Raw genomic sequence first — 22,017 nt, forward strand, 5'->3', positions numbered from 1 at the left:
AGGTTAATTATTTTTTTTTTTAAAACACTTAACTCGATTGTCTCGCTTAAAGCTTCAACCACATTTGGCCCTCAGAACTTTTTGTCGTGGCCTGCCGATCATCTCTAGAATTAATGAAAGACATAATTCCAGAATTTATGAAAATTCCAAATTACTGAAAGAAATAATTTCAGAATTTTTAAAATAAATAATTTTAGAATTTTTAAAATAAATAATTTTAGAATTTTTAAAATAAATAATTTTAGAATTTTTAAAAGAAATAATTTTAGAATTTTTAAAAGAAATAATTTTAGAATTTTTAAAAGAAATAATTTTAGAATTTTTAAAAGAAATAATTTTAGAATTTTTAAAAGAAATAATTTCAGAATTAGTGAAAAAAATAACTTATAAGCCAATAAGAGAAATAATTTCGTAATTTCTAATAAAAATAAATTCGCAATCGGTAAAAGAATAATTGCATAATTGTTGAACAAAAATTATTTAAAAATTTATTGAGAAGGAAAATAATTTCAGATTCACACCGAGGTCTTCAAGTTTTTTTTGTTTTTTTTTTGCCTGTTTAACTTGGAGCCATATTGCCCCTTTTTATTGAGATGTCAGTAAATTGCATGAGTTGTGACCCACGGGCTTTGTGGGAAGTTTCAATTTAGCCCGCCGTGTGTGAAAGACCCCCTAGTTTAAAGTGTGAAATATACAAGAGATTAGGATTGAACTTTTGCTTATTAATGGGAATTTCCATGCAAATAAATATGCATCAACCATCGATACTGATCTTGAAAACAAGTCGCCAATTTTTGTAATATTTATTAGGCTCTACTATATGAATTCTCATTACTAATTTCTTAGTCATAATTTTGATTATACGTTCCTGAGCATGATAGGGATCAGGACTGGACAAATTTCTGCCAATTTGCATCCCCGACATGAAATAATACATACCTATAACAATATTTTATACAACTTTCAGACCCAAGAATTATTATTATTTTTTTTTTTTTTTGAATTTTTTCAAAATATTTTTGCATTTGATGTTCAAAAAATGCGTTAAAAACAAATGTCAGCAAATCTTTATTTTTGAAAAAATTTTTATGAAGAAATAATTCACTTCGTTCAAATTTTTTTTTCAGTCAAGATGATGCAGCGTATATGCATGTTCACATACAATTTTTTACAGAATTTTATTGCTAAACTGAGCATGTCTAGCAATAGATTTGTCCCTCACTGACACTAAATTCTTAATTACCATCAAATCCTGAAATTTCTTTTCTTTTGTCAATTCTGAATTGTTTCTTTCACCAAATTTAGGCTGTAAATAATTCTGGATTTTTAATAACTCTAAAATTATTTATTTCATTAATTTTACATTTTTCATGCAGCAATTATGGATTTTTAATAATTCCGAAATTATTTCTGAATTCTCGGGAGTTCTGAAATTTTAAGGATTCTAAAATATTTTCTTTCAAAAATTTTAAAATTATTTTCTTCCCTAATATTTAAAATTAATTACGAATTTTCAATATTTCTGAAATTATTTTTTCTTGCGGGGGAAGGATTCTGTAAAGTGAACAATTTAGAATTCTTTTCTAATATTAATTCCCACAAATTATTTATTTCAATATCATTCCGAACTCATTTCTTTCAATAATTCTAAATTTGTTATACCTTCAGTAATTCTAAACTTCTGTATTTCAAAATTTCTGAAATTTATTTTTTTTAATTATTTAGAATTCATTTTTTTTCAATTATTCAGAATTCATTTTTTTCAGTTATTCAGAATTCATTTTTTTTCAATTATTCAGAATTCATTTTTTTTCAATTATTCAGAATTCATTTTTTTTCAGTTATTCAGAATTCATTTTTTTTTCAATTATTCAGAATTCATTTTTTTTCAGTTATTCAGAATTCATTTTTTTTCAATTATTCAGAATTCATTTTTTTTCAGTTATTCAGAATTCTTTTTTTTTCTCAATTATTCAGAATTCATTTTTTTTTCAATTATTCAGAATTCATTTTTTTTTTCAATTATTCAGAATTCATTTTTTTTCAATTATTCAGAATTCATTTTTTTTTTCAATTATTCAGAATTCATTTTTTTTCAATTATTCAGAATTTATTTTTTTTCAATTATTCAGAATTTATTTATTTCAATACTTCTGAATTCATTCCCTTCAAAAATTTTGAATTTTCAGCAATTTTTTATTTTCTGATTACGAAATTATTTTTTTCAATATTCTCGAAATTATTTTTTTTAGCAATTACAAAATTTATTTATTTCAATGCTTCTGAATTTATTTTTTTCAATACCGTCGGCCATGGGGGCAACTGCCCCCCAGCGTCAACGGGGGGTCGACATGCATATGTATATATATGAATTGACATCGTCATCATCGCGCCCCCCCCCCCCGACTTTCAAGTCTATCACCGCCTATGCCGTCAGCCTCAATCAATCGGATATCAACTATTTCAGCACACAATATCCGACTCTAAGAGGGTTATCCTGTTATGGGAGGGAACAATTCAATTAGCGTTTTACATCATTAATATAGTTTGAAAATTGGAAACTTATGAAGGAAGATAATAAGGATATAATGAAGCTTCTCGAATAAATCAGTAATTAAAAATGAAATGAAAATTACATTTAATTACAACGATCACAATACCTAAGATTTTTACTTCTCATTAGGAAAGTTAGTGCCCTCTATTGGCTCGACAGAGAGCAAAAATCAAGCAATTAAAAATGTACGTAATGCGAAGATAACTTAAATACTTGTGGAGGCCAGTTCTACGCTCAAATATATTTTTCTTAAGCAAGCAACATATTTTCCATTGTAATTCCAAATGTTTCATTCAATTGAAACATCACGTGTATAGTGGTTGATGTATATTAACAGTTGACGTGTGAAACGTAATGTTCGATTGAGCGGGGAAAAGTCGTTGAAATTACAGTCGAATTCCGTTTTAACGAATACCGTTATAGCGAAAATCTCGTTAAACGGGCACTTTTCTAATCCTCCAGATAAGTTTACATAGAAAAAAAATGGAGAATCCTGGAATTTTCCTTTATATCGAAATATCGTTATAACGAGCTGATTTCTCCGGTCTCTTGGAGCTCGTTATAACGGGATTCGACTGTATTATATTAAGCGGAGAACTTTGCCTGTTTGGGAGAAATTTTGGTGACGGGGGATTTTTTACCCGTTTAAACGGGGCGCCGACTGTAATTCTATATATAAATTTATTTCTCTCACTAAGTATGTGTTTTCACCGTATAATTCTTGATTCTCAATAATTCTGTAAAATTATTTCCTTCACTATCTCTGAATTTATTTCTTTGAATAATTCCGTAAATTGGGCACAATTTCGAATTTATTTCTCACTTAAATTCTGGTGTAATTTCCCTCATTGATTCTGAAATTCCAATAATTCAAAAATAATTTGTTTGAATGGTTCTGAGTTTATTTCCTTCAATAAATTTCTTCTGTGTTAGACTTCACTTCAATTTTCGTTCAATGCTTTCAGACCATAGTTTCGGTATTTTTGAGAATTTTCTGTAAATTCCGTGATTACATCTACGTATATCTTTTACGGTGGCATGCAGTCCCTCCACACCCCAATTTATTTTTCCAATCGGGACTCAGGGCAGCCCCTAAAAACTCTTTAAGACGGCACCTGGCCACACATGATCGTAATCTTTTCACTAAAATTCGAACGTTCAAAACATTTCATCAAAGTGTTCCGTAGAAATCCAAAATTTTGGCTACGCTTGGCGCGATCCGTAACGCGTTATCGCCAATTTCTCTGATTGATGTCGTCGTAAAAACGAGCTTCGAATCGTCTCTGTTGGTCAGTAGGTAAACAACATTTTTCTCCACAACAAATACCGTGTCTCTTCAAAGGAGGAAAGCATAATAACTGCCGCGAGATAAACACGTGATAATTGACGGATTAGGGGAAAAAGGAGAAGGATTATCATCGAATCTATTGCTATTTCCATGTGATTCGGAAATTATTACCAATAATCATCCAAAAACAAAACAATAACTTTTATTATTTTCGTGAAACGGAGGATTATCATATAACATGTAGAAAGAACATTTTCGCAGTTAAAATCAAGAATTATCATTGAATGTTGCTGACGCGATGATGGATCGATCGATCGATTGGATCTGAATTGTATAAAAAAAACACTTTGATTTCACCTGGAATTATTTATCATCTCATCGCCATTTTATTGTGATAATCACCATGAAACTGTCAGTCATTTGGAATTTTCAGGTATGTTGTTCGTTTTTATATGGGAGTTATTTTTACTATAATATATGAAAAATGTACATCAGTATTTAATCCTCAGGGCCGTAAGAGTTCTTGCCCTCCCCCCCGGGGATGAATATTTTTTAGGGTCTCTTCTCCTGAAAAATTTTGTAAGCAGTAAAAAAAATTTAAATTACAAAAAAAAAGATTATGAAAACAGCTCCGAAATGATTTAAGGGGCCGCGGTTTGACTCGGGGGGGGGCCCTGAAATACTTTCAGAGCTATTAAGATGCCATATATACGTATAATGTATTTGGTTCAAAACTAAATTTTTCATTTAGTTTTGGGTTTATGTAAAACATTAACTGGAGGGCTGTACAGGCTCGTCATTTGGGGGGGTCAGGGGGGGCACTAAAAATGGTATATATATATATATATATATACATATATTGAGTACATGTTCTTTGCCCCCCCCCCCCGGAAAAAGTTGAATTGGCGTCCCTGGGGCTGTATTTCGATAAAGATAACTTTCGTTAGTTTAAAAGTTTTTTGGGACGTATAAGAGAGTTTAAAATTTGTCTTAGGTCAAAATGACGAAATCCATTCAAACGAAATTAATTCAAATTCGTGCAAGAGTATGTAGTTTATTCGAATACATGTCACAAATTTATTTGTCATGTCTTTTTACATATAATATATATAAGTATCACATCCTCAGAGCCGTTAATAAGAATTCCTAGGGGCCCCCGGGAATTAGTATTTTTGGGCCTCTTACTCTGAAATTTTTTTAGCAGTAACAATTTTTCGAATTACCAAATAAAATAAATGAAAAAATTATAGTGAATAAAACTCTGAAATGAGGATGATGATGGGGGGGGGGGTCACGAATCAAGCGGGGGCCCTTTTAAATTAATTTCTTCTTAACCGTTAAGACACCACTGCATTTATATCATATGGATAAGCAAAACCGATTTCTGATTTACTTTTTGGCTTACGTAAAACATGTATTTACGGGCCGTATTTCTTCGAGAATTACGTAATCGAGCCGCATGTAACAGCTGTAATATCCTATTTAAAGGTCAAATATGAATGAAAAAAGTCAATTCAAACGAAATAAATTTTATTATAAATTTATAATTTATTTAATGTACTTTTATAGCAGACGACTTTTTTTTTTTTTGCCATCGCGTAGAATCTTGGTGTCGCTCCTCCTCATATTCGTTTCATATCAAGGTCACGCTTAGAAAAATTTTGTAAAAGAATTGGAAGTTCTCGCGCTGACTTCGGTGGCTCCGCAAGGGAGAGAGGCTCGTCATGGCACCACAAGGGATGAGCTGACAAGACTCCAGCCCTGGGGCCCGGTGTGATTTTATCATTTTTTTATTTTTTCACTCTATAAATTCATCATAAAGGAGCCCCCGGGAAAGTCTGGTCGGAGAGGCCCGTAAAATATCCCAGCCTAGGGGCCCTGCTTCAGGATGCGGGGGCCATGAGAGAGAGAGGCTCGTCTTACAACCTTAAAAAAACTCCTACAATGAGGTATACTGCATTGTATATTTTTCAAATATGCTGCTGTGGTGGATGAATGATCATAGTGACTGACTCGCATCGCGCCGGGTTCGAACCCCCGGGACGAAAGTAGGGGGGAGCAGACGGGTCTCGTGACCCCGAGGGGTCGCAAATTTCATTCTGAAACCTCCCCTTCAACAGTACAAGGGGGCGTCAAAATTCGCACTGGCCCCGGGTGACCAAGCATGTAGTTTCGGCCCTTCCCACTCCGTCACCACAGTGGTTAACTGAAGTTGGTTTCCAATAAAAAAAGTCTCGCCACTTAGAGCAGCGGTTCTCAACCCTTTTTGACTCGCGCAGATCGCAGCACTATACACACAACAAACATTACACAGAAACAAACTTCTCACGGAAGGTTCACTACACGTACTGTACATTACAACATGTACCAATCCGTTAGAAATTCCGCGGTGGAATATGTACCAGGTGCATGTGTGGTTCATTAGCAGCATTTTTTCTAAAAAAGTTGAATGTATTTTAAAATTGCTTTACGCGGGATAGGAGAAATTTTCGAATACGCCGCGTTCCCACGATGTTAAGATAGAGCTTGAAATCCTTTGTCGGTGCCTGAAAGCATAAGGAATTTGTCGATCAGCATATTAATTTTCTAAAAGTGAAGAACGTATTAAACGAGGCTTATCAGAACACCCCTTTATTACCTATGTGCAGACAAGCTCTGAAGTTTTTTCTTCTCAGTCGGGTGGGGCTGCCCCTCTCGCAAATATTTTAGTCTATTATGTAGGGCTATTTTTTTGGGCGTGTGATTTAGAAGAAAAATTAATATATTATTTAAATCAACGGGGATGTCGCAGGTAATATCCATTGCATGGTGACATTTTTTTCGATATTATTAATGATGTAATTAATGGAAGAATATTTAGATGTACAGTGTGTCCTCTAAGTGCTAATGCGGCCTTTATCTCATCAACCGTCCATCGTAGGGATACAGTTTCAATTTAAAAAAATGCTCAAAAGGCGTTCGAAAATCACTCTGTAGCGGTTTCGAATGTAAAAATACAGTGTGTCCCAAAAATAAAAAATCTAAATTTTTTACGGTCCCCTCTTGTCTCTCTATATGGAAGAAATAAATAAGGTTTATGTAAATAAATTATAAGGCTTATAGAAAAGTAAATGATCCTTTGCCTGATATAATCACAAAAGGAAAACTACGAAACGAATTTAATTTAACGAAATTCCTGAAACTTTTACCGACCGAATTTAGATTTAGATTGTTTTTCATATTTTTTTCCCCTTTCACTTCCCGCTTCTGATCCTTCCGTTTAGATATATCAATGAAAAATATTCCCTGTGTATATGTTTCTGCACTTTCCCATGTCCATAGAAACAACATTAAAATTTAAAAAAAAAAATTAAATTTTTTCCCCTTAATTTGAAAAAAACTAAATTGGAGGAATATGCGTTGAAATGATTTAAATTTTTGTTCTGTAAATTAAGATTGGAATCTCATACTTTCAGGAGGAAAAGAAATGAAGCGCTTTCATGAAAAATATTTTCTTCTGATTAATAAAACCAATGCTCCTTGACCGTTATTAACGCATTTCGATACAAACCATGGGTGCCGTCTTCAGAGGGTCAAATATAACTACTATCATCGTTGACCTGGGATCCCATTTGGGTTGGTAACTAAATCTTCACTCCGGGTTACGCAACGGAAAATAATACGTCTGTTTAAGGGGGTTGGTGCACGCAAATTTTCCAAAAAAACACATTTTTCAATTTTTAAATACTATGAAATTTTCTGCGTCTGTGTTTACATTAACTCTCTGCTGGCAGGCATTACACATGCTATTATTTTTCACTAAAATGCGTTTTTCCTCAAAACTATGTTTATTGTTAGATAAGGAACATTTTTCCGAACATCGCTCATTCACATGTCATGAAACTTTGTGTGCCTCTCAACACTATAGTGTTACATACTCTAACACGAGCTTTTAGGATTTTAATTGTTGGTTGTTTTTTTTATCGAATTTTAACTCCACCTATATGCAATTTTTTCAAAAATCATCAAAATGTACCCGTATTTTGTGCCATAAAAAATTTTAAAATAATTTTAATAAAAAATCCTCTAGTTAAAGTGTGTAACACTACAGTGGTGAGAGACACACAAAGTTTCATGACATTTGAATGAGCGGTGTTCGAAAAAAATGTTCCTTATCTAACAATAAACATAGTTTTGAGAAAAACGCATTTTAGTGAAAAACATTAGCATGTGTAATGCCTGCCAGCAGTTAATGTAAAAAATGCATTAAAAATATTTTTAATACAGGTAGAACAAAAACACAGTTAGACGCAGAAAATTTCATAGTATTTAAAAATTGGAAAATTTGCGTGCACCAACCCCCTTAAGTCAAACTTTGTTGTCAGAAGTGGGATCCTCGGTCAGAGTGATAGTGGTTACATTAATCATGTGGGAAAACAGTACCCATTGTTTGTGTCGAAACGCTTTAAGAATATTTCGGGATTTTTATTGTACTTTCATTTTCCTTTTCCCCCCCCCCCCTCTTACTATGGTTGTAAGGTTTACATTCCCGCCAGCCCCTAGGATCCATTTCATCTTTTTTCCATATGAGAATTCTAACCGTATTATGCAAAGCCGTCAAACAAGTGGATAGCGCACCAACTTCCAGTTCAACGGGTCCTCGTCCATATCCTATGATAAGCATCGAAGCATGTCATTAACAATGCCTTAGATTCATCTCGAAAGATTTTTCATGTAAAATGATCTCTCATGATGGCACCAAATAAGTTTATTATATAGCGTCTTATTGCAGCATCAGTTGCAAAATAGCTCTAAAAATTTTTCAAGTATTTTTAACCAGAGGGCTCTCAGTACTCCCCAATACTTTTCGCCCTCTAAGATTTTTCGAGGGCCTCCTGCCCTGTATAGTGAATTTATAATGCAAAAAAAAAAATCACCCCAGGACGTGATGCTAGATCAGAGGTCTTCTAGTCATTTGGGCCAAAAAGTCAACCTTTTTCTAGTCGTGAGCACTGCCTGTACCCATCACCAAAAGAAGAGCACCCTTATGGTAAGTTTGACATGTGAATGTGATGATTTCAGGATGATTTCAATCCTTGAAATACAATTTGTACAAGGTGTTTAACTGGAACGTTGATCAAGTGCTCGCGAGCACGAAATTGGACATGAGCATCGAGCACTATGGATGCTTCAGGGAGCACCGTGGTGCTCGCGAGCAACGGGTTGTGTGTGTGAGTGTGTATGAAGATGCCTGCTCTAGATTAATACCCTTTGAATTGGAATAGAAAGAAACCTCATTAAATATTTTGATTAAAAACTTTTCACCTTTTGAGGTCTTAAGGGCCCCTTCACTCTACGAATATAAATTATTCCATATTATCATAAAAGTCATGGCATAATAAATATTCCTCTCGTAAATAATAATAATAATAATAACTTTATTGAGATCAATTCATACATTTAATCAATTGAAATTCATCTCCACGAGCTGAATTAATAGAACGGAAATAATAGAATATAGGTTAATGACTAGGGGATATACGACAGGAAGGTTTAAAAAAATGGCACGATTAATTTTTAATTAATTAATTAAAAAAACACGAAAAAGAAAATACTATTAATTATTTTAGTAATTATAATTTTTGTATGTCTTCAATTTCCGGAAACTTATTCACTTGGTTTGTATGGAGATGAGTTTCAATTGAAATGTATGTATAATTTGGTCTCAGTTCCAGTGAGGACGAGTTCATTATTGCGTTTTCAATCCATTGTTGGAATTAGACTGATGAGATTATTATGTGGAGTAGTCTTCCCATTGTTGGGAAGTGTAGGTTTGTGCTCATTATTGACCGAATGTTAAATAATAACTCTTAAACTGATAACGATGTTCAGTGTGTAGTCATTGCTGTGAAATATAGAGTGACTGTGGGTTGTCAATGTTTCAATGTTGGGAAGTACAGAATCAGATGAAATTTTCTGAGTAAAGAGTTGATGAGTTCATTTCATCATTATTATTTTGATCCATTGTTGGAAAGCGTCTGCTAAATTAGATAATATTGATGTGTGTGCATGTAGTTATTGTTGTAATGTTTGTTCATGGTGTCTGAAAATGAAATTTCAATTCAAAAGTGTGATGTTGTGGTTCTATTGTCATTACTATCATATTATTCCATTGTTGTACTACTTTGTACCCATTTTATCCATTGTTGAACTGTCTTGTTTCCGTTTTTTTTCTTTGTGGGATTATCTAGTATGTATGTATTTTTTGCATTTTTGAACTATATTGTATTTATTAATTTTTATCCATTTTGCATTATCATTAACGCATTGTTGGACTGTCTTGTCTTCTATTCATTTTTCCCAACTGTTGAATTATCTTGTTTCTATTTTTGTGCATTTTTTAACTGTCTTGTACCCATTTTCGGAATATTAGAGATTCATGATTCGACTGTCATGTATACATTATCGTTCTAAGATCGACTATATCTTGTATTCGTTCTTTGACTATCATTACTTCATTGAGAGACTTTCTCGTATTTATTTACATCAATTGTTGGACTTTCTTGTATTCATTTATATCCATTGTTGGACTTTCTTGTACCCATTTATATGCATTGTTGGACTTTCTTGTACCCATTTATATACATTGTTGGACTATTTTCTGTGCATTTTTGGCATTTTTGGGCTATCAGTAATCCATTGTTGGACTGGCTAGTATCCATGTTTGTTCATTTTTGGAACACCTATTTCTTTTTTGTCCGTTTTTGGAATATCTTGTACTCATTTCTGCCTATTGTTGGAACTGTCTCGTACTCATTTTTGTCCATTTTTGGAATATCTTGTATCCATTTTTCTCCACCGTTCCATTGTTATGCACGTGTGTAACCATATATTTAATGAATCATGAATTCGCGTGTCTTGTATAGATAAGAACTTCAATAAATTCCGTCTCGATTCTCGCACACTCATCTCATCATTACAGTTAACCCATTGTTGAAAGAAGCGACCGTCAGATCGATATCATTGTTGCTTCAGCCTTGGTCACGGAATATAGGCTAGATTTTTGCACGGGCCGGAAGAAGAAGTATTCCAAAGGAAACCACACTTCCTCCAAGACGCGCATAAATCAAGAAAACGAATTTGAATATGGCCTCCTTGAGAATCTCCGATCACTAAATCAAACGTGCAATGACATTTCCGCTGCTCGTAAAAGAAATAAATTCATTGATACATATATTTTGCTTCCATTGATCATTTCCTTTTTTTTTTGGGGTTAGAATTAATGATATATTAATTAATTTTTTTTTTTGTGTGTGTGTGATCCAAATGATATGTCGTCGTCTTAAGAGGTTCTCTTTTTCGCTCCTTACACCGGATCTTGAACCTGTTTCTTCTGTCTTCACTTTCCTTGAGGTTATATTTTTGTGATAATACGTATTTTTTGTGTTTCCCAGCAGGAAATGGTATTCTCGAATATTCTACGCTCTAATGCGTCTTATATCTCTCTCCATTATAGTAGTTTATAATCCATAAATGCGCGGTATTCGAATTAATTCGAAGGTCTGTGGAGCAATTAGCATTGGAATTGCTGAGCGGTCAAGGAGTCTTTGATATCTGGTAGAATATTTCAAGGGCCCAGTTTAAAGGGGGGGGGGGGCCCTGGCAAAGCAAGCATCTAAATAGCCCCCGCCCCCAAGAATTTTTTGGTTGGTTAGTTAATGAATTTTTTTAAGTTTGGGGGCTCCGTGTATTATTATGCTTCTATGTGGGTTACGCATCTAACCCTGGTTGTAAGTCAACCGATTTTTGAAAAAAAAGTTACTAATTAATTTTAATTAATTTTTGTTGTAATTAAATTTTTTAATACTTTTTTCCAGCATTTTTCTAATTCCAATTTTTTTTTCAATACTCTTTATTTAATTTTTTCATCCTAAATTGAACTATTTTCGAAAAAGATGTCGAATTAATTTAAATCATCTTATTGATTTAAACTGATTTTGGTTGTTTTAATTTTCTTTATTTTGTTTAAAAATAAATTTTAAGCATTTTTTTAAACAGTTTTAATTTTAAATAATATATATATACTTTTTAATATTTTCGAAATATTTTTTTTACCTTGATTAAAGATTGACCGGACGTATTTTTGATGAAGATTTCTAATTAATTTTAATTATTTTGTTGATTTTGACTTATTTTGGGTGTGTTTTGTTAAAATTAATTTTAGGCATTTTTTATATTTTTAATTTTTTTCACAATATTTTAGAAATATTTATTGATTGAATTCAGATAGTAAATCGATCTATTTTTGAAAAGGTTTTCTTATTAACATTAATTGTTTTAATGGTTTTGATTTTTATTCTAAATGTTTATTGTTTTACATAGATTTTAAGCAGTATTTTTTAATTTTTAATATTAATTAATCTTTTCTTCAATTCGTTATAAATATTCTTAGATCTAATTCTGATCATGAATCAACCTATTTCTGGAAAAAAAATTTAATCAATCATTATTTCATTGACTTTGTTTAATTTTGGGTGTTAGAGATTATTTTTCTATTTTCTATGCATTTTAAGCATTTTCTAAATGTTTTTAATTTTAATTTCTGTTTTTTTAATATTTTACAAATATTTTATATTTAATTTATTCGTAAATTGGCTTATTCTCGAAAAATATTTCCACATTAGTTTTTGTAATTTTATTCATTTCAATTAATTTTGGGTGTTTCATTAATATTTAGAATTTAAGCATTTCTTTAAATATCTTTAATTTTAAATAATATTTTTGATTGTAAATTGGCCTATTTTTGATATTTCTAATTAATTTTTTAAATTTTATTGATTTTAATGAGTCTTGTGTGTCTTCTTGTCTTTAATTTATTTGTATTGTTAAAATAAATTTTGAGTATTTTATAAAAATATTTTTAAATCAATATTTTTGAAATTTTTTTAAAATTTAATTTTGATCACAATTGTATTTTATTTAAATTAATTTAAATTAATTTTTACTAAAATTAATATTTCTAATTAATTTTAGTTATATTATTAATTTTAAATAGAATCAATGAAATGACTATGATATCTCAAACTAGAAATATTTTAATTTTTCAAATATTAATTTATTTTCAAAGTAAAATTGAAGCATTTTTCCTTAATATTTTTAACTTTTATTAATATTTTTGGAATATTTTTCTATTCAATTTTGATCATGAATTGACATTTCTGTAAGAAATATATTCAATAAATTTTTGTGAATTTTAATTAGTTTAGTAATTGGGTTGCTGTGTTTTTGAAACATATGACATCCATATTTTTATGGGCATCTTTTTATCAGCCACCTCGTTGGGCATTTTGCCTGTTGTGGCGTTGTATTTGTATTTGTATTTGTATTTGTATAGGATTTTTTAATTAATTTATATTTTAAAATGAAATTTAGACATTTTTAAACAACATAAACATTTTTTTTTCAAATATTTTTAATAATTTTTCGAGCAGGGCGCGGTTTTGAGCTGTGGGGGGTTTCCTGAGCAAAGCTGAAATTATGGAGCCCCTTGCAACTATGGTCGGATACTTTCAACTAGTACAGTCGAATCCTTTCAACTAGTACAGTCGAATCCCGTTATAACGAACGCCAAGAGACTGGATGAATCACTTCGTTAAAACGAAATTTCGTTATAAAGAAATTCCAGGTTACATAGCATTGTTCCGATGTAAACTTATTTGGGGGATTAGAAAAGTGTTCGTTAAAACGAGATTTTCTCTATAACGGTATTCGTTAAAACGGGATTCGACTGTATGTGTCGTTAAAATTTTCGGGGCCCTATCTGGGGATTGCCAGTACAGCCTGGACGATGTGCGGTCTAAAACAAAAGAAAGATAATCAGGCCCTGGCCGGGTTGAAGCCCTAGATCCCTATAACATCCGCACGTGATTATATACAGAAGCATATATATTTTTTTTCTTTTTCTCCAAACCCTATGAATTTAATCTGAAGCGGCCCCGTGTGAAAAAAATTCTGCCCTTAAAGGGAACCAAAAATTCCTTTTTCTGATCGATCGATTCCGAATAAAATTTTCCTATCGATGCAACCAACGTAAATGGAAACCGCATTTTCCCACAGCAGGAAAAAACCGAAACTGACCGGAAATCATCATGTCCATTAGACACCTGACAGGATGCTGGACATTATCGTGCTCGGATATTTCGTCACTATTATTATCATCATCATCATCATCATCACCATCATTTTATAGATACCTTTATGGGGGCATTCCTTTTTTTACCCGGCCGCACGAATTTAAGTGAATTAATCGACTCGCGGTGCATTTCCGTTCCCCGCGGGCCATGAATATTCAATCGAAAAATGCGCCGCGATTCGATTACTTATTTATTCATATATATTTTTTCGCTATGTTATCTTTTCCTCGTTTGGAAATTAGGATGCGGAAAATTATCTCTCTCTCTCTCTCTCATTTGTAATTCATATCACGTGACCTTTTTTTTTACTTTGCCGTATAGAGGAATTCTTGCTCTGGCGAAGTCTTTAAGAAAAAATAAATAAACGAGTAAAGGTTGCCGCGAATGGAAATACGTGTCAATGGGTGTCACGTGACTCGGAATGCGTAAAAAAATGGCTCGTTTTTTGTCGCACAACCTCAATAAATACAGTAACAACAACAACAACAATAGTAATTTGTTATAATGACGTCACAAAAGCGAATAGTGAGACGCGCGTGAACGTCATTTTCCACACGAGCCGCTTTTTTTTCCATTCAGAAAAATTCTTGAGTATTTTATTTTCCGGTTTTATTGTACGTGTTTTTTTTTGTACAATATCCATTACTTTTATGAAATAGTGGTCTTTTTTTCGATATTTTTCATGCTTCAAGTACTATTTCAAATGGGAATGCGTATAGGAGACTTGCATAGTCCAAGAATGGTTTGCGTTGCGTCAGGGCTGTGTTAAGAGCGTTATGGGCCCTCGGGCGAAGCGATTTTTTTTTTTTTCAGAAGCCCTTTACCTGACCATAAGTGCCCCGATCTACCAATTTATATGCTTACTATCTAAAATTTCAACCAGATCTTGTTTTCATATGGCCCCTCCTCTGCAGTGGAAGCCCTCCCCTAGCAGTGCCCGTTAGGGCAGATACATGAAGACGGCACTGCCTTGCGTACTCTAGAAATGCTTAGAGCAGCGGTTCTCAACATTTTTTGACTCGTGGAGCCCTTTGTAGTGTATAAATTCTATGGCGGAGCCCTGTTTAACTCAAGGAGCCCTTTTTAGTATATTTTTTATATGGCGGTACCCTTTAGCACTCTTTTTTTTGTTTGTTCATTAAATTTTTTGATTCATTTCATTATCCTCAAGTGGCCGAGGAGCCCCTGGGAAGTGCACACAGAGCTTCAAGGGCTCCGCGGAGCACCGGTTGAGAACCACTGGCTTAGAGTATGTCAGAAATGCGTAGAAGGCGTAACCTTCGAAATGCTTAAGAGGTTCACGTTCCTCTAAAAATGCTTTGGAGGATTTCATCGCCTTAGAAATTTGTGATTAGCTTTTCAACCTTTTAAAACGTGTACGGAGATTGCTTAGCCCGAGAAATGTGTACGAGGATCGCATAGCCATAGAAATGCGTACCAAGCTTGCTCAGCTCTTAAAATTTGTAAAAAGATTGCTTAGAAATGTGTACGCAAAAATCGCTTAGCTGTAGTCAAGCTGTCACCAAGCCTGTTGCTCTTGTTGCATACCAAATGGCGTAGTTGTTGAAATGCGTTGGAAGATTGCTTAGCATGGGCGTACCCAGCAAGGGATTTTGCGGGGGGGGGGGGGGGCAGCTCCCCCGCAAAAGAAATTAAAGTGAAATAATTGGCACACACACAGCACAGACGCATAAATTTAGTATCGGTGGATTGTCCCTCCCCCCTCTCTAGGTCGGATCCTGGGTACGCCCTTGTTGTTTAGTGCTAGAAATGTGCATGAACATTGCTTAGCTATAGAAATGTGCATGAGGATTGCTTAGACGTATAAATACGCGCTAGTATTGCTAAGCAGTAGAAATGCATTCTAGGATTGCCTACCCTTTGAATCGCGCAGGATGCTTGCCTTCCCCTAGAAATGTGCATGAGAATCGTATAGCGGTAGAAATGCTTCCCCCCCCCCTTGAAATGACTACGATGCTTTTGTTCCCTTGAACGCTTAGAAGGATTGCTTAACCATAGAAATGCACAGATAGCTTATGTGCCCTTTCAAATACGTAGGAAAATTGCTTACCCTATCGAAATGTTCATTAGGATTACATAACCATAGGAATGTGTACGAATCTTCCTTCTTGAAATGCGTAGGATGCTTGCATTCCTAAGAAATGCTTAGGAGGATTGATTAGCCGTAGAAATGTGCACGAAGTTTACGTACCCAACCCCTTGGAATGCGTAAGATATTTGCGTTCTTTGGAAATGCGTAGGAGGATTGCTGGGTCGTTATGTTACGGAGGAAGATTGTCCATCCCTAGAAATATGGAAGATTGATTTAGCCGTCGAAATGTGTAGAAAGCTAGCGTCAGCCCCCCCCCCCCCCCCTCTGCTGAAATTCGTAGAATGCTTGCGTTTCTTAGAAATGCTTAGAAGGGTTGCTTAGCCGCAGAAATGCGAGAAGGAAGATTTCTTATACCCAGAAATGTGGAGGACTACTTAGCCGTAGAAATGATTACGGAGCTTATGTACCCCTTGGAATGAGTGGAATGTTGAGTTCCCGGTAAATGCATAGGAAGATTGCTTGCACATAGAAATTCGTAGGAGGCTTGCATTCTATAAAGAAATAAAAAGATTTGTTGCTCTTAGAAATATGTAGGAGAATTGCATAGCCGTAGAAATGCGTATATAGCTTGCTCACCTTCTTGAAATGCGTAGGGTACTTGCGTTCTTTACAAATACTATAGAGGACAGCTTGCCCCTTGAAATGTGTAGGACAACGGCATTGCCGGACAACAGCATAGGATGCTTGCGAAATTCACAGGAGCCTTGCGTTCTCTTTAAATGCATGAGATTGCTTATCCCCCTAGAAATGTGTAGGAGGTTTTTTTAGGCGTGGGGATGCGTACGAAGCTTACTGAAACATATAATGATTGTGATGCTCACATTCCGCATAACGTATGCGGAATGCGAAATGCGTAAATGTCTTGCGTTCTCTTGACTCTAGGAGTAATTGAACGTTTCTCGCTGCTCGTACAATTCCAAGGCGTAACCGAACAAACTCGTTAAGCTTTTCAACATCATTATGAAGTGAATACAATCGATTTCTCATGTGTGTGTGTGTGTGTTGAGTGTTATTACGCGATTGTTCACGGGAAAAGATAGCGATGCCGCCGCCGCTAACATATACACCAAGAAGCGTGACTTCGCGGTTAAGGTTTTCACCTTTCAACAATAATGACCTTTTTCCGAGCGAGAAAGTATTATCTACTCTGTGCTGTGGTTGGTAGGGACAACACCCATTGTAGGAACCGGACCGAGTTGTTAAGGTTAACCCTTGAGGTGAGTGTCAGAGATAGCTTATTCTCTCTGTCCGTGGAATCCTTCTCTTGGTGACTGACGCAATACCCGTTGTTGCCATATTTCCTCTTCCTTGTGTAGAAACAAATGCCTTTTGTCCATCTTTTGTCCTCGACCCGCGCTGGCCGTACTTGTCCGTGAAAGTTGGACATCTTTCAAGGATTTCGTTTCTATTTCGTTTTTGAATGGATAATTTTTTCCTCCTGTGATGGATGGTCACGCATTGATGCTAGATGTTTTTGTTCCCCCCACCCCGCTCCTTTCTATGGGCTAATGTTTCCCAAAGTGGGCGATATCCCATATATGTGGGAGCTGGAACGAACCGGCTGTGGCGATAGGAGATTCAGATACAACTTACATGCTCAACCCATCGCACACAGGACAAATTTCACCCTTGGGGTCATCTGATGTGTCCCGTAACCTCATTTTGTAAAAATGAACCATGAGGCACATTCCCAGAGCACTTAAGTGTGACCTACGGCACAGTTGCGTATCACTTAAGGGACCTGAGGTGCAGTTGAAGTTCATTTAAGTGGTCAGCCGCCCGTAGGTTAATTTTCCTGTTACTGGCACTACATAAGGTTTTGATTGTATTGTTAACATTGGTGGATAAATCATTATTGTTGAAATTGTTTTACCTGAGCCCCGAAGCGCCGACTGAAGCCTTACGAGCGTTTCAGACACAGAAGTGATAGAAAAAACGTTCGGATCTGGAATTATGCGAGTTGCTTCAGACCAGCACCCTCTATCGACAAGAATTTGAACTAAATTTTGTGTTCCCCTAAAAAAAAAAAATCTCACTTTGTGAGAATAATTTCTTCGCAAAAAAAACCGCATTCAAATACAGTAAAACCTCGTCAAGTCGTCACCCTAATAAGTCGTCACTCCGGTTAAGTCGTCGTTTTTCTTCAGGCCCGTCTAGCTTTCATAGACGACAATGTTATTAAACCTTCGTTTACTCGTCGCAAATCTCGGTTAACCCGTCACTACGGAAAAAGTTTGAGAGAATGGAACAGATTCATTTTATGACTCCCTTTAAAAAAAAGGCTTGTTAACAGCATTGGCGTATATGCTCAAAATTCACCATAAAATCCTTATGTACCAAAACGAAACAGTTCAAAGGACGAAAGTTAGCTGGGGAAATCCATTTGCCGACTCACATTTTTGATACATTAGGGCAGCGGTTCTCAACCTTTTTTGACTCGCGGAGCCCTTTTCAGTATATAATTTCTATGTGGCGGAGCCCTGTTTGACACGAGGAGCCCTTTTTTGTACATAATTTTATTTCAGAACCTGGTAGGCCTCTCTTATTTTCCTCTAGTCGCCGCTGAGCCCCTGGGAGGTACAAACGGAGCCCTTGGGGCTACGCGGAGCACCGGTTGAGAACCGCTGCGTTAGGGGACTGTTCGAGCTTCAACTGATTTCTGCATGGGACCCACTAATTTATTGCTTCAGATTTAAACAAATATCTTTGTTGAATAACCAGACATTTTTTCCAAAGGTGAGGTCTTCTAACGTATGCTTTTAACTACCCAAGGCCCCCCTCAAGTGAAAAGTGGGATTAGTCTAAATTAAAAATTACTATTATAAATCAAAGTTTACCAGTTTATTTTACCACAATAAGTTAAGTAATTAGAGCTTAGAAAAAGGTAAAAAAAATGTGCAAAAGTGTTTCTTTTGCAATCAATAAGTTTTGTTAATATATTGTAAATTTTTTTTTTTTTTTTATTAATTGAACAATACACAAATATACATATGAAATTGAGCGCTAAGCGCGCACTCAAACAATAAAGACATCTGTGTGGCCCCAAGGGACAAATGTCCTTCCAGGAAGCCTATAAGAAAAATTCATATTTTAAAAAATGTTATATTACTTTAAATTTATACAATTTTCACAGCATTGAACATTAAACTGACGGTACTTTGGTTAAGTCGTCACTCCGCTTAAGCCGTCATAATTTTTCGATTACACGAGGTGACGAATTACCGAGGTACTCTATTCCAATTCCTCCAATTTTTATGAATTCTTAAACAATTGTTTACGAATTTATGTGATACCCTGTACTTTCAGTTTGGAAAGACTCAAATAATCACTTTGGACCGGAGGCCCATAGTGCTATGAAAATGGCCCAGCTTGGGCGTATTGCTGAGCACAACAAGCATTGAAGGGATCAGCACTACTCGAGTCAACGGTTCTTGTGTTAGTTTTGTTCATATCTGCAGTTTAAATTTGGGGTGGAAGCTCCTAAATCATGAAACAATCGCTTAGCCATGTGGAAATCATGGAAAGATTACTTTACCACACAAATTTACTTCAGCACCTTCAAACTTCTTCCACATATATCCTCACTCAATCCATAATTAACCAACCAATATCCTTCCCGAGAAGAACGTGGATATTTCACAACGATACATTTTCTACCATGTCGAAACTGCAGTGCAATAATGGCCTTCATCCTCCCTAGTTTCCTTCGAAATTTCGCACAGGTGTGCATCGGCTATTAGTGTTGCAACTGCGCACATGTACGTACGCACGGTCATTCTCATAGTTTTTAAGCCGAGCAAAAACAAAAAAAGAACATTTTTTTATGCAAAGATTGGGACAAAAAATAAATGAAAATAAACTAAATAATCAAAACTATTTAATTCATTTTTTTCTCAGACGGGAAGAGAGATGGAAATTCGATCAACTTGCAATCAATATCTTGATTGATGATCGAGAAGAAAAAATAAATAAATAAATATACATGGAAATTAGGTTCCAAGGTAATCGTTCCGGTTTTTCATTACATGACCTCAGGAAGTGATATAGGCAATAAGGCCTTTTTTTTCTTCCCTTGAAGGCAATAAAGGCCTAAGGGATTTATTTCACGAAAGGGCAGCCGCCATGTTTTTTTTCCTCTAACCTAAAAAAAAAAAAAATATGGCGAGAAAGTCAAGGAGTGGTGAAAGTGATTTCCTTTCTTGTATAAGGCAAAACGTTCGATATTACAATTAATAACAAGAGAATACTAAACCAAATCACCTCGATCTATTAAGTGTCATGGCAAAATCGAATGGCTCCGATCAACTTACGGGCCGAGAGACCAATCCTTGCCCTATTTAATTAGGTTTCTGATGGTCCTTACGAGATCCTCTAGGGCCCAAACGAATTAACATGCGTAGCAAAAAATTATTGTATTAATAATAAATGGCTTCATTAACTTGTTGTGGTTGGATATTGATTATTTTACATTGGGTTTTCAACGGGACTTAAATATTACAAAACACGGTTAGATGATGGTTTGTAATAGCCTAAGGATTTGCAGGTCACAGCTCGTTTTTAGGAGTCGTTTCATCATCCAATTATTGCGGTGGTTCCATGATGGTTAATGTAAGATGGTTTATGGGCTCGTTCCAGCCCAAAGGCTATCTCATATTCATCTGGTGTCGGTCGTCCCGGTGGGAATAGGATTTGTTAAAACGGTGAGAAAAAAAAAGCTAACCATCCGCACCAAACTGTAACAAATGTTATAATGCGAAAGCGGGTATAAATGAAATACCATAAGAAAAAAATGTTAAGATGTTGAGAAATTCACTTTACGGTATCTTTGGACTCGTAAACGACCAAATAAGAGGTTATCAAAAAGGCGAGATACTCGTGAATGTGTCGAAATGCAAAGCAAATCTTGTTTGTCGAGAAATCTAGTCGATGCTAGTAATAAATTTCATGAAAATCAAATCATATTTACAAGGAGATTCAACCAGGCTCTAGTCATTCGATCATCTTCAGTACAAATCATTCTGCATCACCATTTCAGGGAGAGAAAAGTTGCAAGTCTTTAGTTTATAGATATTATGACAGAACACAGGAAACAGACTTAGTAGTGATGCGAGTTGCAAAACTTCCATAAAGGGAGGTAACCCCTTTCACGTACAGGATTTTGGCACCAAATTTGGATGACCTGTATTCGAAGTATCGGTATATTTGAAATACAAAGTGGGTAGAGAAGATTAGTGGCAGTTGATTTCATTTTCACCCTTACTTTCTCTCTCTCACCCTCTTCTGAATATTTATTCTCCCTCTCTTCCTCCGTCTTATAAACATGTAGTAGAAAGATTCATTATGCGTATTATAAGTTTGGGAAAAAAATCACAAAAAATCACACTAAATCACTAATCTAATCACTAGGAGTATATAAAGAACGGGGAGAGAAGAAAACATTTTTCGTTTATAGAAACTAATAGAGCTTTGAGAAAAGACGTAAGAAAAACCCGGGAGAGCTAAATTTCTTCGATCTGCTTTAGGACGAGATATCTCGTCCGTGATCGTTAAGAGGATTAAACATTCTGTATACAACATAGTAACAGATAATAGAACCTGTATGTTCCTCATGAAATCCAGAAACGAAACAGTAACGAACAATTCCTGTTTATAAAGGTGAAAACTTCTTATCAAATTGACCAAAGATATCTCAAAGTGCTTGAGACACAAACGGTTGCCATTTCCTTCAAAATTTTGGAGAAGTGATTTCTTGAAAAAACAACGAACTGTTACGTCACAGAAAGTTAACGTAAATTATGCGTCAATTGTGTTCAACAGATTTCGCAACAACAACAACCAAAGTCTTATGGACTCATGACAATGAGTTTCTTCCCCCTTTCGTATCACGACA

The 22,017-nt window shown here is 34.9% G+C and overlaps 1 protein-coding gene across 1 annotated transcript in view; it reads left to right on the top strand.

Moving 5' to 3' along the window:
- The first annotated feature begins 3,842 nt into the window (after window positions 1-3,842).
- The window catches only part of LOC149070150 (uncharacterized), a 54,891-nt gene continuing 36,716 nt past the window's right edge, over window positions 3,843-22,017 (top strand). The window contains exon 1 of the mRNA XM_089249875.1: window positions 3,843-4,275. Coding sequence (XP_089106001.1) covers window positions 4,246-4,275 — 30 coding nt within the window. The 5' untranslated portion in view covers window positions 3,843-4,245. The remainder of the gene's footprint in view (window positions 4,276-22,017) is intronic.

Source organism: Pholcus phalangioides, unplaced genomic scaffold (genome assembly GCF_987345545.1).
Source record: "Pholcus phalangioides strain wild (caught in Gottingen) unplaced genomic scaffold, Ppha-v1.0 ptg000022l_1, whole genome shotgun sequence".
NCBI classification, from domain to species: Eukaryota; Metazoa; Arthropoda; class Arachnida; order Araneae; family Pholcidae; genus Pholcus; species Pholcus phalangioides.